Below are 16875 nucleotides of genomic sequence, written 5' to 3' on the forward strand. Positions count from 1 at the left end.
AAATCTCAAAACAAACAGGAAAATGCTAAAAGAACATCATAAGGCATGACAAAAAGTTATTAAAAAAAAAGTATTTAATCATATAAACCAACTATTTATTATTATTATTGTTTATTTGTGAAATGACAACATATTCCGCAGTGCGGTACAATGGGTACAGAGTTATAGATATCACAAAAACATAAACCGTTACATACAGGTGAGGACACGCACGCATAAACAGATACAGAGAGGTAATGAGCGCCCTGCTCGTGACAGCTTAAACTAAAATAATATAACTGTAAATCCTAAATAAATAAAATGTCAAACACCTGAGTTTTCAAACCCACTGGTGCCAGTGCTAAATAATTATTTCAGAGTAGACACTGCACGTTGGGCAGCTTAAATGTCTCGGAGCCAGTGGTGGTGGGGGCATTAAAAAAGGTGGCACTGGTCATCTGAGCTCAGCTTTGTCTCCCATCCAGGCTCTCGCTGTCAGTACTCGTCCCATTGGGCCTTTGCTGCCTGTGCAGAGAACAGACTGTACACAACCCCTGGGCCCTAAACACAAGCACCACTAGTCTCTTGCAGGCAAACATTCCCGGAGCTCCTCCACCCTTCTTACGCAACGGTCGCTGGAAAATCAAATAGAGATGACTTCCAGCGATCGCGACCAATCCGTTGCTGCATCGCGCTTACTAGAAGTGCATGCAACGGCGGCAATGCATTTGTTTTGTTGCGTCACTGTCGCCGGCACTATAAGCGCAGCCTTAGGCTGCTCAACACATCCCTAAGCAGGGCAGTTATCTTGTTGGTGGGCCTGGTCGACTTTTATAACCCCTTTTTGTAATCTCAGGACTCCAACACCACCTCAGATATTGGGTCCGCCAACATCCCCTCCCCACCCACTCACACCTTAGCTAGGGTCCTGGTACTGGCTGTAGTCCTAGCACACGGCAGTTGTCTGGGGATGTTTTACTCCTCGTAAATCCTAAACTCCTTCAAGGCCTTTTCTGCAGGAGTCTGCTGTGTAAGGGCCACAGGTAGCTCAAAGCAGTTCCCTCTTCTACCCAGATGTAATATGCGTTCAGATAGCCGTTTACCGGTGAGGTGGAGATAATCATTGTTATCCATCACGAATAAACTAGACAGTAACATGAAGACACCCCAAAAATCGTATCTGGAAATGTAGTACTAATTATACGAATGTAGCCTGAAGGATGCAGCAAACACTGAAATATATGTTTTATCATATCCCTCTCTGGTAAACTAAATAACAGTAACGCCGTCTCCCTACAAATTATATCATTAACATAAGTAGAAAAAGGGGGAAGGGTCCTCAGGCGCGTTGCTCTGCTTGTAGCTCCACGGCGTGTAGAACGTATGAAATTGAAGGGAAGAAAGGGGAACCACAGTGAGAAAACAACACAAAGGTTATACACAATTCACTTCTTCATTTGGGGGGAGGGGGGGTAGACAATGAAAATTCACTTTTAGGAGGAGACGCACTCACATCTAGTCTTCAATTTTAATTAGATGACTTCTCTGGGTGATTAGAAGGGGTGGTGGGTTGAGGGGATGCCTCCTGGTAACAAAAGTGAATAGGACATGTGCAATGGTTTAAAGGTCTTTTCTGCCGGATCAACCGATCGTCATGGGGTGCAATGCGTCTGCTGCTGAGGGAGGATCACCTTCTATGCTCCGTGAAGAATTGCTACCGGAGAACGCTCGATCAACTCCTCCGCTGACGTCACCACTGAATCATCTGAGATCTGATTCCAAAAGACTGTTCATGGCCCCAAGACTCAACGAAGTATCCGGCCGTTCCTCCTCTTACTGTGCACCCCAAAACTGGAACAACCTGCCTCCGCTGCAGGGAGCTGCTCCGCTGCTTCGCTCTGTGTGCAGAGCTGATCAGTCTTTTGGAATCAGATCTCAGATGATTCAGTGGTGACGTCAGAGGAGGAGTTGATCGAGCGTTCTCCGGTAGCAATTCTTCATGGAGCATAGAAGGTGATCCTCCCTCAGCAGCAGACGTATTGCACCCCATGGCGATCGTTTGATCCGGCAGAAAAGACCTTTAAACCATTGCACATGTCCTATTCACTTTTGTTACCAGGAGGCATCCCCTCAACCCACCACCCCTTCTAATCACCCACAGAGGAGAAGTCATCTAATTAAAATTGAAGACTAGATGTGAGTGTGTCTCCTCCTAAAAGTGAATTTTCATTGTCTACCCCCCCACCCCCCAAATGAAGAAGTGAATTGTGTATAACCTTTGTGTTGTTTTCTCACTGTGGTTCCCCTTTCTTCCCTTCAATTTCATACGTTCTACACGCCGTGGAGCTACAAGCAGAGCAACGCGCCTGAGGACCCTTCCCCCTTTTTCTACCTATACTTATACAGAGGTTGGTGAATCACCTCTGAGAGACTCGGGCAGCGGAACTCCTTTGTGGAAAGAACTGAAGCCACACATTGAACAGTAGGAATTCTTTTTGGCGCAACTTCTCTTTTCTTCCTATATCATTAACATAAAATGTATAAAGGAAGTGTAAAATCATTAAACCAAAAAAGAAACAAAAAAACATGTAACTGAAAAACTTGAAATAAAAGAAGATATGTTGAGAAACACCAAACCTTTTCAACACCACTTGTGCCAATCAGCAATTAGGAGGGTGTACGTTTTTTTAGACATTTCATGGTTGCATTAGCTAAATAATAGCAGCAGAGGGAGCTGAATGCCCACTGATTTCCAGTGATCAGCTGGGCTATTTATTAATGTGAAAACATTGCTTCTTGTGGGGTTTCTGTCTGATAAACCTAGTGCTGTATTTTCTTGACGAGTCTTGCATATGTTTTGCAGCTGAAAGTCATTGATAAATAACCCACTGAGTGGAGACTCCTGCACCAGAGAGAGAGATGGCATTAATCTTTTGGGGTAACAGATCTGTGTGAAATGAAAGACATTACTGACACAGTTTTTTTTCTTCATTTGATATGGATGTAATGGAGGAACCTGACAGCTCAATAGACACATTTTGTGAGTTTTGTTCCGTTGCCACAATGTTGCATTGTAACATAGCAGCTGATCTATGTCAACTATCCTCAACCTTTTTGAGCACAGGCGCCCCTGAAGCATTCAAAAATCTCAGGTCTCACTCACCCTCCTGCACATGCAACACACGCACACTCTCCTTTTCACATGCACACACACCTATTCGTGCGCGCGCACACACTCTTCCACCCTCTCCTTGCATATACTCCACATTCAGCCTTACACGTCATACTCACCCTTTTACTCACACTCCACATGTATCCCTCCCCTTCTCACACAGCAGACTCACCTTTCTTAATCATAAACACCAAACCCCCCTTCTCTTCTTTACACCACAAACCTTATCCCACCCCACAAAAAGCCCTTGCCACCCTCGCCCTCCCTGTCTCTTTCCTCCCACCTTCACACATACCTCAAACATGTCAGCTGCTTAGCAGTGTATCTTGATTGAGGTGAAAAAGCTTCTCTTCTCTGAGCCCGGGCTGAGAGAGGGGATGCGGATCGCAGCCTCTGCTGGGCTGAGAGAGGGGATGCGGATCACAGCCTCTGTGCCGGGCTGATAAAGGAGAGGCGGATCGCAGCCTCTGTGCCGGGCAGAGAGAGGAGGGGCGGATCGCAGCCTCTGTGCCGGGCAGAGAGAGGAGGGGCGGATCGCAGCCTCTGTGCCGGGCTGAGAGAGGAGAGGCGGATCGCAGCCTCTGCTGGGCTGAGAGAGGGGATGCGGATCACAGCATCTGTGCCGGGCTGAGAAAGGAGAGGCGGATCGCAGTCTCTGCTGGGCTGAGAGAGGAGAGGCGGATCGCAGACTCTGTGCCGCGCTGAGAGAGGAGAGGCGGATCGCAGCCTCCGTGCCGGGCTGAGAGAGGAGAGGGGGATCGCAGCCTCTGTGCCGGGCTGAGAGAGGAGATGCGGATCGCAGCCTCTGTGCCGGGCTGAGAGAGGAGAGGCGGATCGCAGCCTCTGTGCTGGACTGAGAGAGGAGAGGCGGATCACAGCCTCTGTGCCGGGCTGAGAGAGGAGAGGCGGATCGCAGCCTCTGTGCTGGGCTGAGAGAGGAGAGGCGGATCGCAGCCTCTGTGCCGGGCAGAGAGAGGAGATGCGGATCGCAGCCTCTGTGCCAGGCTGAGAGAGGAGAGGCGGATCGCAGCCTCTGTGCCAGGCTGAGAGAGGAGAGGCGGATCGCAGCCTCTGTGCGCCGTGCTGAGAGAGGAGTGGCGGATCACAGCCTCTGTGCCGGGCAGAGAGAGGAGAGGCAGATCGCAGCCTCTGTGCCGGGCTGAGAGAGGAGAGGCAGATCGCAGCCTCTGTGTCGGGCTGAGAGAGGAGAGGCGGATCGCAGCCTCTGTGCCGGGCTGAGAGAGGAGAGGCGGATCGCAGCCTCTGCCGGGCTGAGAGAGGAGATGCAGATTGCGACCTCTGTGCCGGGCTGAGAGAGGAGAGGCGGATCGCGGCCTCTGTGCCGGGCTGAGAGAGGAGAGGCGGATCGCAGCCTCTGTGCCGGGCTGAGAGGGGAGAGGAGAGGCGGATCACAGCCTCTGTGGCGTGGTGAGAGAGGAGAGGCGGATTGCGGCCTCTGTGCCAGGCTGAGAGAGGGGATGCGGATCGCGGCCTCTGTGCCGGGCTGAGAGAGGAGAGGCGGATCGCAGCCTCTGCGCCGGGCTGAGAGAGGAGAGGCGGATCGCAGCCTCTGTGCTAGGCTGAGAGAGGAGAGGCGGAAAGCAGCCTCTGTGCCGGGCTGAGAGAGGAGAGGCGGATCGCAGCCTCTGTGCCGGGCTGAGAGAGGAGAGGCGGATCGCAGCCTCTGCCGGGCTGAGAGAGGAGATGCAGATCGCGACCTCTGTGCCGGGCTGAGAGAGGAGAGGCGGATCGCGGCCTCTGTGCCGGGCTGAGAGGAGAGGCGGATCGCAGCCTCTGTGCCGGGCTGAGAGGGGAGAGGAGAGGCGGATCACAGCCTCTGTGCCGGGCTGAGAGAGGAGAGGCGGATTGCGGCCTCTGTGCCAGGCTGAGAGAGGGGATGCGGATCGCGGCCTCTGTGCCGGGCTGAGAGAGGAGAGGCGGATCGCAGCCTCTGCGCCGGGCTGAGAGAGGAGAGGCGGATCGCAGCCTCTGTGCCGGGCTGAGAGAGGAGAGGCGGAAAGCAGCCTCTGTGCCGGGCTGAGAGAGGAGAGGCGGATCGCAGCCTCTGTGCCGGGCTGAGAGAGGAGAGGCGGATCGCAGCCTCTGTGCCGGGCTGAGAGAGGAGAGGCGGATCGCAGCCTCTGTGCCGGTATGTTATTACCATATTGTTATGTGCAACTTAAACTTTGTTGTGACCAATATATAATTACTGGGTGTAAATGGACATTCTGCAAATAGAGGAAATCAGTTATTGAATCATTAAACACACACGTTCTGGGCATCTTGCCCGGTTCAGGTGTTCATATAACTGCAGCTTTTTTCTGGCACTTTAACGAATTCATTGATTTGTTGTTAGTTTGTGAATAGCATGACTGAGGAAGGGTCTATGATGACAAAGTTAGTGCTAGCTAGTTATTAAGCAAGATCAGAAATGTATTTGGGTCCTACAAGAACGTCATGTAATGTAGTGCATTACTTTGCAAGGCGCAACAAATACTTGAAATTAATCAAACTGTTTATTTTTATTTTTTTGAGAGGAACATGCAGTACAATGGGAAATTAACACAGTGACAATTAACAACGCATACAGTACATTAATCAAATATTACATATTGATCCATAATATGATGATCCCACTTCTCTCAGAAGCTTACTGTCTAAATGAGCTATCCCATAACACTGTTCTGTGGACTATTCTGTGCTGATCTTTTGAAGAATGTGCACTAAATTACTTACTTTGTCTGGAGTTCCAAGCATGTACCAGTACTTCTGATGCATATAAAGTTTCCGGGTTTCCATAGAGAAGGTGAACCCAATGATCTGGAGGAATGCACTACGCAGGCAAGCATTCCTCTGAATTAAGTGTGCAGGACTGTCTGGGGCCCCAGACATTGCTCGTCTATAACTAGAAACGCCCCAGTGTAGAAGTCGGAAAAGCTGAGGGAACAAACTAGAGAAGGAGAGGTAGAAAATATAGGTAGAGGCATGAAGATGTGCACATAAGGGAAAGTGCTGAGGCAGAGACAGCACAAAGAGAGTCACGGTGCCACGCCCTGACCATGGCCTCTTGTATATGGTGGCCAGTGGACTGGGTTTCTACCCTTTCCCCCTCCTCCCCCCCATCATGTTTCTTAGGGAAGCTTGGCATGAGCTCAGGCTAGTGGGCGTTGGGGGTGAAGTGGTTAACTAGAAGGAGTTGTCAGGAGGATGGATTGGGAGCAGTGATATGAGAGGCAGTCATGCACCACTAGAAGAAAGGGTTCTCTCACCCTATCCCTCCCCTGTGAATTATGTGATGCGTGGGGTGTATGCTAATACATAGTTTAATTTAATTATTTTTTTCTGTATCTATGTATATGACGGTTATGACATGGGTATGTTATGCACTGTCATTGTGATGTTGGGGACATTATTGTCACAGCTGCAGCAAAGTTGCTTCATTTGGGGGATAAACACCTGTCCGAGTGTGGGTGGGGGGAGGGGGGGTGGTGGTGGTGGTGATATTTGAGGTCTGTGAGGGGCAGTTGGTGAGAGCTGGCTCTGCTGGGCAGTGGGTACAGGGGACTGCCTCAGTGTGGGTGAATAATTGGGAAGGAGACAGGTGCTGGGCGGTACCAGTTCAGGCGAGTGGGTCACAGCTGGGCAGTACCAGGCCAGGGGATGGGGTCATAGCTGGGCGGTACCAGGCCGGGGGAATGGGTCACAGTTGGGCGGTACCATGCTGGCTGATGGGGTCACAGCTGGGTGGTGCCAGGGGATGGGGTCACAGCTGGGTGGTGCCAGGCATGGGGTCACAGCTGGGCGGTACCAGGCTGGGAGATGGGGTCACAGCTGGGCGGTACAAAGCTGGGGGGTGGAGTCACAGCTGGGCGGTACAAAGCTGGGGGGTGGAGTCACAGCTGGGCGGTACCAGGTCAGGGGAATGGGTCACAGCTGGGCGGTACCAGGCCGGGGGATGGTGTCACATCTGGGCGGTACCAGGCCGGGGATGGGGTCACAGCTGCGCAGTACCATGCTGGGATCATGGCTGGGTGGTACCAGGCAGAGGGAGTGGGTCACAGTTGGGTGGTACGATGCTGGCTGATGGGGTCACAGCTGGGCGGTGCCAGGGGATGGGGTCACAGCTGGATGGTACCAGGCCAGGCATGGGGTCACAGCTGGCGGTACCAGGCTGGGGGATGGGGTCACAGCTAGGCGGTACCCGGCCAGGGGATGGGGTCACAGCTGGGTGGTGCCAGGCCAGGCATGGGGTCACAGCTGGCGGTACAAAGCTGTGAGATAGGGTCACAGCTGGGCGGTACCAGGCCGGGGGAATGGGTCACAGTTGGGCGTTACCATGCTGGCTGATGGGGTCACAGCTGGGCGTTGCCAGGGGATGGAGTCACAGCTGGGTGGTGCCAGGCATGGGGTCACAGCTGGGCGGTACCAGGCTGGGAGATGGGGTCACAGCTGGGCGGTACAAAGCTGGGGGATGGGGTCACAGCTGAACGGTACCAGGCCAGGGGAGTGGGTCACAGCTGGGCGGTACCAGGCCGGGGGATGGTGCCACATCTGGGCGGTACCAGGCCAGGGATGGGGTCACAGCTGCGCAGTACCATGCTCGGGGATCGGGTCACATCTGGGTGGTACCAGACTGGGGGAGTGGGTCACAGCTGGGCGGTACCAGGCCAGGGGAGTGGGTTACATCTGGGTGGTACCAGGCTGGGGGAGTGGGTCACAGCTGGGTGGTACCAGGTCGGGTGATGGGGTCACAGCTTGGTGCTGTTGGTCTGTAAAAAGGTTTGAAGACTGGCAGGTTAAGGTGGGGGTTACATGTATGTGTATAATATTATAGGTAATAAAGCTGTGTCTGCTTAACCTCCAGTTCGGTGTCTGTGCTTATCCCATATTAAGGGGGCAAGGTTTGGTTGGGAAGGGAGAAGAATGGGGGGAGGGGGCTCCGGGCTACAAGTTCAAGTGATTGTTAGATAGTGCAAGGGGGAAATGGGGTTATTCTGGTAGAAATAGGATAGGAAGCGATAGAAAAGAGGTGCAAGGAAACGGAGAGAATGGACTCCTGGCGTTCGTTTCCTTTTTTGGTCGCATGTGACTTTCTGACCTCATAGTTTATACTGTACTTGTTTTCAAGAACAGATGTAGCTGCTTGTGGACAGGATGCACAGAACGCCCATCCAATGACCTGCCTCCCTACAAGCAGCAAAACATTGTACGCCAGCTGCAGGCTTGGAAACCAAATGTGGTGTTTTATTCAGTGAAAAAAAAGCAAAGGACATTTATTTCCACAGGTATCCACTTGTAGTTGTATCCGACCTGCAGCAGGTGTTATGAAGAAGCAAGAATTCAAAGAAAACATAGAGTCATATAGTTTTCTTTCAGGGATTTTGTATCAGCAGTTTGGCAATACAGTGTTGTGAAAAAGAAAGTACACCCTCTTTGAATTCCATGGTTTTACATATCAGGACATAATAACAATCATCTGTTCCTTAGCAGGTCTTAAAATTAGGTAAATACAATCTCAGATGAACAACAACACATGACATATTACACTGTCATGATTTATTTAACAAAAATAAAGCCAAAATGGAGAAGCAATGTGTGAAAAACTAAGTATACCTTATGATTCAATAGCTTGTAGAACCACCTTTAGCAGCAATAACTTGAAGTAATCGTTTTCTGTATGACTTTATCAGTCTCTCACATCGTTGTGTAGGAATTTTGGCCCACTCTTCTTTACAACGTTGCTTCAGTTCATTGAGGTTTGTGGGCATTTGTTTATGCACAGCTCTCTTAAGGTCCCGCCACAGCATTTCAATCGGGTTGAGGTCTGGACTTTCACTGGGCCATTGCAACACCTTGATTCTTTTCTTTTTCAGCCATTCTGTTGTAGATTTGCTGGTGTGCTTGTGATCATTGTCCTGTTGCATGACCCAATTTCGGCCAAGCTTTAGCTGTCGGACAGATGGCCTCACATTTGACTCTAGAATACTTTGGTATACAGAGGAGTTTATGGTCGACTCAATGACTGCAAGGTTCCCAGGACCTGTGGCTGCAAAACAAGGCCAAATCATCACCCCTCCACCACCGTGCTTGACAGTTGGTATGAGGTGTTTGTGCTGATATGCTGTGTTTGGTTTTCGCCAAACGTGGTGCTGTTTATTATGGCCAAACATCTCCACTTTGGTCTCGTCTGTCCAAAGGACATTGTTCCAGAAGTCTTGTGGTTTGTTCAGATGCAACTTTGCAAACCTAAGTCGTGCTGCCATGTTCTTTTTAGAGAGAAAAGGCTTTCTCCTGGCAACCCTTCCAAACAAACCATACTTGTTCAGTCTTTTTCTTATTGTACTGTCATGAACTTTAACATTTAACATGCTAACTGAGGCCTGTAGAGTCTGAGATGTAACTCTTGGGTTTTTTGCAATTTTTCTGACCTTGGGGAGAATTTGCTGGGACGTCCACACCTGGGAAGATTGGCAACTGTCTTGAATGTTTTCCACTTTTGAATAATCTTTCTCCCTGTTGAATGATGGACTTTAAATTGTTTGGAAATGGCCTTATAACCTTTCCCAGATTGATGGGCAGCAACAATTGCTTCTCTAAGATCATTGCTGATGTCTTTCCTCCTTGGCATTGTGTTAACACACACCTGAATGTGTGACCAGCAAACTGCTAAAACTTTGGCTTTTATCGAGGTGGTCACACTTGCTGATGATCAATTAATCAAGGGCATTTGATTAACAGCACCTGTCTGCTACTTAGCATCTTAATTCCTATGGAAGCAGTAAAGGTATACTTAGTTTTTTACACATGGCTTCTCCATTTTGGCTTTATTTTTGTTAAATAAATCATGACACGGTGTAATATGTCATGTGTTGTTGTTCATCTGAGGTTGTATTTACCTTCTTTTTCACACAACTGTATATAATTTAGCCATGGGAAATGGTCCCCAAAGACTCTCAAACTTCCACAGTCTACAGGTGAGAGCTGTCCGAAGACTTTAATTTTGGGTATCGCTCAGCTGTACTGTGGGTTTTTAGATACAGGTTCAGTATTGTTTAGATATTTTAGACATATATACAAATATATTGATGAACAGAGCTACTGTAAGTACAAAGTTTGCTTGACCTTATCAATGTTCAAGTGGTCCATGAAATGGATAAGTTGGAGAATGTCTGCATTTTGTGAATGCAAGTTCTTAAACTCGATGCATTTGGAAGTCTTCATTTGTTTACTGTGTTAAATAATATTGTTGGTTCTGCTAAAGTATTGTGTACATATTGTGTTTCTATTAGTATTTTTATTTAATTTTCCAACATTAACATTGACAACACTGTATACAATACATAGACCCCATCTGTACATATTTCTGTTTGAATCATGTTTTAAGAGTGCACTTAATAGTGCTAAAATAAGGTACGGAGAGGTCAATTAATAGCAAGCCCATTGCCTATTATTGTAAACCATAATCATTTCTTTATATGGTCACATTTGTTTGGCAGTAAAGTGCTCAAGTTACTCGAGAAATACAATGTTCTTCCTAATTTTGGTGTGATTATACAATTTACTTTTTTGATTTGCATTTGGGGGGGGGGGGGGGCGCTTGGTAAAGATGGGGTTCCAATAGAATCAAAATAAAGCCCTGCAACATGTTACAACTAAAACAGTGCTAGTCGGTCCTGCCTTTTAATTAAATTGTAAGCACCATTTGAAACCCTTGAGGTGCATTTTATTTAGTAGTGTAGCTACTACAGGGCTGCTTCTACCCTTACCAACAGAAAAGGCACTCATTAATAACACAGAAAAAAAATATTGTATGTACATTTCTTAAAGTCACTTTTTTTCATTATATAATTGGTCATTAGCCTCCACTCAAAGTTATACACCCAGTATTCATTGAAAGACTTCTTATACCGCAGAATATTTATTTTACAATCGAAGCAATGTTTTTATTAAATGGCAAATTCAGCATACTGGCTAACTCTCCATATATATAAGGGAAACTTCCACATATTTTTATGCAAAATATAATTTAAAAAAGAGCTATGCAAATCAATGGGAGCTTAAGATATCTCCTGCATTGTCCTTCCAAATATCCCAGGGGAGCGTTTTCAGATATTGTCTGTATTCTGTTTGTGCCTGTTACTTTTGCAAACATTAATAGGAAAAAAATAGACCCATCAGTTTAAAAAAAAGGAATTTTAAGATAATATACCTCAACAAGTCTTTTGGAATACACAAAGAACTGAGGGATTTATAAAAGACCAGTGTAACTAGGGTGATTGTGTCCCATTTATAATATAAATTAATATGCGCACTCCAAAAAAAGCTGTGGACTATTATCTACTAAATTTATCCAAAATATAAATTTAGCAAAAAACTCTGGTAAAGCTTCTTTTCCCCTTTAAATAAATCCACAAATACTATTTTTTTTTAATGTTAGGTGTCAGTGTCTAAAATGAAAAGAAATACAGTGCATGCATTTTTTTTTTTTATCTCCACAAATGTACAGGTGTGTTTTCATTCCTCAGAGTACACTCCCTTTTATATTCATAGTCACTGGTCCTTCTGGATATCACATTTCCAAAAAGAAGCATCTTGTCTACTCATTCACTGGGAATGGGCTGGAAACACATGGGAGTGAAATTTACAGCCACATACATGTATATAAATAGGATAAAATGGTAAATAAATAATGTCCGCTTATACATATATAGAGAAATGCTCCATTCAATGTCTGTTCTCTGTACAGTATTTGCTCCTCTCACATTGGTTAATGCCTTGCAAGCACCTCCAGTAAGAATGGTATTAAAGGACTCCAAGCTAGATCCTGTTCTTTTGCTGCCGCCCCATAGAAATAGAAGTCCGTATGGTGTCAGAAGAATCATCCATTTGGAGGGATGAGGAGATACTGGCTGTGTTGCGACTTCTTGATAGAAACTGCTTGTATACCTCCTTTGTTTTCTTCCTGAAATGATTTCCAACAATGACATACAGCAGTGGATTAATGCAGCTGTTACTATAGCCACAGTATGTTGAAATTTGGGTACCAATATCAATAAAATTATTCACGGTGCAACCGGAGAGAACGTTGAGAAGATAGAGCATATCAACAAAGGTAACAATCTGAAATGGAAGCCAGCAAAGAATGAACACAAAGAGAACAGCAAAGACTAGTTTTGTGGCCTTGGTTTCTGTGTTGATTTCCTTAAACTTTTGCATTGCGTTATTCTTCAAGACTTTGATGATTTGGAAAGTGCAATACGAAATGACGGTCATCGGTATCACAAAGCTGACAATATTAAAAATCAAGTCTGAGACAATGAACCAGTTGTCGGATGGTGCCAGAATGATGCAAGCGGTGTTATTTAGCTGTGGGACATACGTGACCGTTCGGAACACTACTGAAGGTAAGCTTATGAGCACAGAGAATACCCAGATCAACAAGCAGTTCCACTTGGCACATCCAGCTCTTCTCATTCGTCCAAATGACATGGTTTTCACCAGAGCCAAATATCGGTCAATGCTAATCATCATCATAAAGTAGATACTAGCATTAAGGTTTAACACAATCAGAGCATTGACCGTAATGCAAAGAAAGCTGCCAAACGGCCAATAAAACTTGTTAGAAATATTAATGGCCCACAATGGTAAACCACAGATAAAAAGCAGGTCAGCAGTGGCCAAATTTCCCAGGTAGATTTCAGCGACTGTACTTCGGCTTTTATGGAGCAAGAAAATAGCGAGGACAAAAGTGTTTTCTATAAATCCTAGGACAAAAATGAACCACATGAAAAACGGCTGGAAGGAAAATATCCACTCGAACGTCTCGGACAACGTGCACTTTTCAGAAAGTACTGTGGAATTCTCCATCATGCGTGAGGAGGTGTTGATTGTCTCATACATTGTTGTTAAATTGTCTGTTGTGTTCATGGCCATTCTTATCCTGGAAAATATAAAGAGAAAATACTTATGAGCTTTAACAAAACAGAAAAGGTTAAATATTTACAAAGTATTTGCTTGTCTTTGTGGACATACAATGGGGTTTGGGGGAAGCGATAGTGCCTTGGTCAGCATTATAACTCGGGAACGCCAATTGATATTAATGGGATTTTCAATGCAATAGTGCCCCTATAATCCCGACCATAGTTTGATATATACCACCCTATGTATCAAGGAAAATGTGTTGTGATTATGTGGCAAATACTGCACCAGATGGATCAAGGAAAAATACCCCATTTAAATTAGTTTTTTTTTTCTTCATTACATATAGTACAGTTAGATTGCCCTAGAATTGCTGCACTTTGCCTTGATACATATCACGACATTAATATAAGGTCACAATACACTGCTGAATGAAGATGGATGTGTTTTCTTTCCATGACCCCCAACAGGCTTAAGAGGTACAGTAGCATTTTTTTCTCCAACTCAAGAAACTGAGTCCAGCACAAGTTCACAAAAGCTTTAGTAGAGTCTAGAGGCTCCGCCAACACAAAGATGAGAAGACTTCAAATTAAAATAAGTAAAACCTTTAGTATATTAAACTAATCTTAATAATAAATACATATACAGTATATAATTTTTAAAATGACACACACACACACACACACACCCTCCCCCCATGGAAGAAGGAGCCCTGCTTTAGTAAATCATGTTATAGATGAAAATTAATTGTTCATAGAAAGAGCAGTTTCCCCTCGCCGGATGCCTCCTCCAAAGGGTTTAAGCACAGACACTTCGGACAATCAATACCACAGCAAGAAGGTTACTCACAAACGAGAGAGAGGAGAAAACGGGAGAAGAGAGAGGGGAGAAACGGGAGAAGAGAGAGGAGAAGAGTGACAGGAGAGAGATTTTCTTTGTATACATTATTGGAGAATATACTTAGGAGCGGTTCATCCTGATACACATTCCTGTTCTATGTGGAATGTACTAGAAGACAATCAAAGGATTTCATATCCCAAAATAAATCTGCGATTAGAACTCAGGATATGAGCAAGCGTTTTATGCCGGGGCCGGCCGGCCGGACATACCTCACCTGCACAATTTCAATTTTAAGATTCTAGGAAATAGTTCAACTGACGTGGTGGTGATTATAAAAAGTTTTATTATAGGGAGAACTTTACTGGATATAAGATTTGGGAGCTCAGAAAAAAAGGAGGTGCAATCCAAGCAATATCATACGTGTGTGTTTTTGTAATAGAAATCAGTTCTGTAGCATTAGATAATACTTGCTACCTTTTTTTATTTTAAAATTCAACTCAATGCCATTTTTAATGCGTTTTGAAATACTGACCATCTTTTCATTTCTATAGCAGGCTTTAGCCACCTCCCGAGCAGTGCAAGATGTTTGCAACACTTTCCTGATAGTGATAATTTGTCGCCAATATCCCCAGCAGTTTGAGCTGCAAACTGTAACAATAGATAATGTAACCGTAGTAATATAAGAATGCATTGTAGCTGCTGAGTTACACTGGCTGAAGGATTGATGTGAAACGGAAAGGCAGCCATGTAGTGAACCCTGGTAAACAGGATTTTGCTGATCAATCATGAAAGAAATTATTGATCGGCAGCTTAGGTAATTGGTTTTCAATAAAGGTAATCACATTTAAAAAAAATGTAAATGATTGGATTGCTTCTTTAAATTAATGCAATTGGTCAGTATTTTGATTATTATTTTTTTTTTAATGTATTTTTTATCGCCCTTTTAACATGTGATTATAAATACAGCGCTGTACTATAACAGGATATCCGCCGTTATGATGCCGCCTGTACTTCAAAAACAGTGGCAGGTGTCCTGACCAATTTATTACACTTATTTTTCTTAACAAAAATATTACATCGTATACTGTTTCCTTATAAACAGATACAATATCAAGTATATGTATATCTCATGGAAGAATAATATTGTCACTATTTCTATGCATAGCTATAACCCGGATTTTGTCTTCCATAGCTATAAGAAGTCATGCTTTGTGTTTCATTGCGTTATGGGTTAAGTGAAATTGCGTGCGTGCGTGCGTGTGCATGCGTGTGAGTGCGCGTGTGTGCATGCATGCGTTTGTAGAATAAGTTTTTTCCCTTCGAACTTTCCTTAATGCTGAAACTGTAAGTTCTGTGTTTAGCTGGGCCCCTCGTCTTATCTATTAACCCCCTTATAGAATCTGAGATGTACCGGCTGTCGGCCTTGGGAAAGATGAGGTAGCAGAGCACAAGTTTTCTTTTTGCTGAAACTGCTAAATATATTGCAACATATATAACAAAGCAACTGCAAGAAAAACAAGATAAAGGACAGTAAGATGCCCGATATAGTCATAAGTGCTGACAGTATGATATTACGCATGCCCCGCCCCTTCTGCTGGTATAAGATAGCTGACATAGAGCCTGTAGTGCAGTTAATTTATGTAAGATAAGACGCATATCTTGATTTTTATGTGAATGTTATACTTGCAAGCAGCTGGGACTGAGTTTTTCCACCGTAATCTCCATATTGAACAACTGTTTTACCAAACTACATTATATATTAAATTATACAAAATAAAATAATAGTCCTGACAAATTGTTAAGGAATAGAATAAATAAAACAGTTTGATATCCGAGTTGCAGAAGCCTGAACCCTCTGTATGTTATGGCCTTAGACTGGGGACATTCCACTTTGGGACTTCATGCTGCGCTGAATATGTGAGTGTTCCTGCATTTCTCTCCCTGTAATAGGGAGCACTTTCTATCCTCATGGATGAAGGAACCAGGACTAGGTAACATCATGTTATAGAAAGAGCAGTGTCCCCTTGGCTGGGTTGAAACACAGACAAGTCATCCAATCAATACCAAGGCAAGAAGATATATATATATATATATATATATATATATATATATATATGTGTGTATACACACATGTGACCTATACAGATAAATGGATACAGTATATAAATGTAGAAAGACACACAGCCCTATTCTCTAAGCTGCAATATGGCTGGATCGGCATTAAGCAGATATCTCCTTATTGTAATGAGTTTTGGTTACTCATGCATGCCATGTGCTACGTCGGACAGATTATCAGTGTACTTTTATGTTGTATGAGGCTGGATGTTTCTCTTTCTCAAACTTTTATGTATCACAGATGGATGGCTAGAGTAGTATTTGGAAATGATTTGCAATGACCTCCCCTCCAGTAAATACTCTCAGCATGACACTGCAGAGATGAAGAAGAGATGCATAGTGTAGGAGGATATTTCACCATCCACACGATTGCACTGTGTCCTAATCATACTTTATGAAATTATAAGGTATCAGGAATTCAGGGGCTTCCTGTGTGGGCCAATTTTGGGGCTACAGAGAACTTACACACACTGGTACTGGTAGTGGCAAAGTGCCCAACACTACTGATCAGAGATTACAATAGTATTTTACATGTAAATGTTGCTTACTTTAGTGGTTTGTAGAGTCTTACCATTGTCAGCTATATACAGCATGTAACACTGGGGACCAGGTTCCCTCACTGATACTACAGTGCGATTCTATATCAGCCGATGTGATTGAAGTCAATGAGGAATTTCATGCAGAAACGGCCGCTTTGTCTGATATAGTACAAGTGTGGGTAACCGATGCATCAAAGCATGTGAGTCCCATTTAAATAATATTGTAATGATACTTCTGTAGGGGACACTCCTATATGATGGTGAGTAATGAAAACATACCCTAATAGGGCAAGGGACTAGTACCTAGTGCTA

At 44.9% G+C, this 16875-nt stretch overlaps 1 protein-coding gene across 9 annotated transcripts in view; it reads right to left on the reverse strand.

Annotated features, from left to right (window-relative positions):
- Positions 1–5673: 5673 nt before the first annotated feature.
- Positions 5674–16875, reverse strand: part of BDKRB2 (bradykinin receptor B2) — a 37587-nt gene continuing 26385 nt past the window's right edge. For all 9 annotated transcript variants that reach the window (XM_075614425.1, XM_075614422.1, XM_075614421.1 and 6 more), the window contains one exon: positions 5674–13091. In XM_075614425.1, coding sequence (XP_075470540.1) covers positions 11969–13084 — 1116 coding nt within the window. In that variant the 5' untranslated portion in view covers positions 13085–13091 and the 3' untranslated portion in view covers positions 5674–11968. The remainder of the gene's footprint in view (positions 13092–16875) is intronic.

This window comes from Ascaphus truei, chromosome 9 (assembly GCF_040206685.1).
Source record: "Ascaphus truei isolate aAscTru1 chromosome 9, aAscTru1.hap1, whole genome shotgun sequence".
Taxonomy (NCBI): Eukaryota; Metazoa; Chordata; class Amphibia; order Anura; family Ascaphidae; genus Ascaphus; species Ascaphus truei.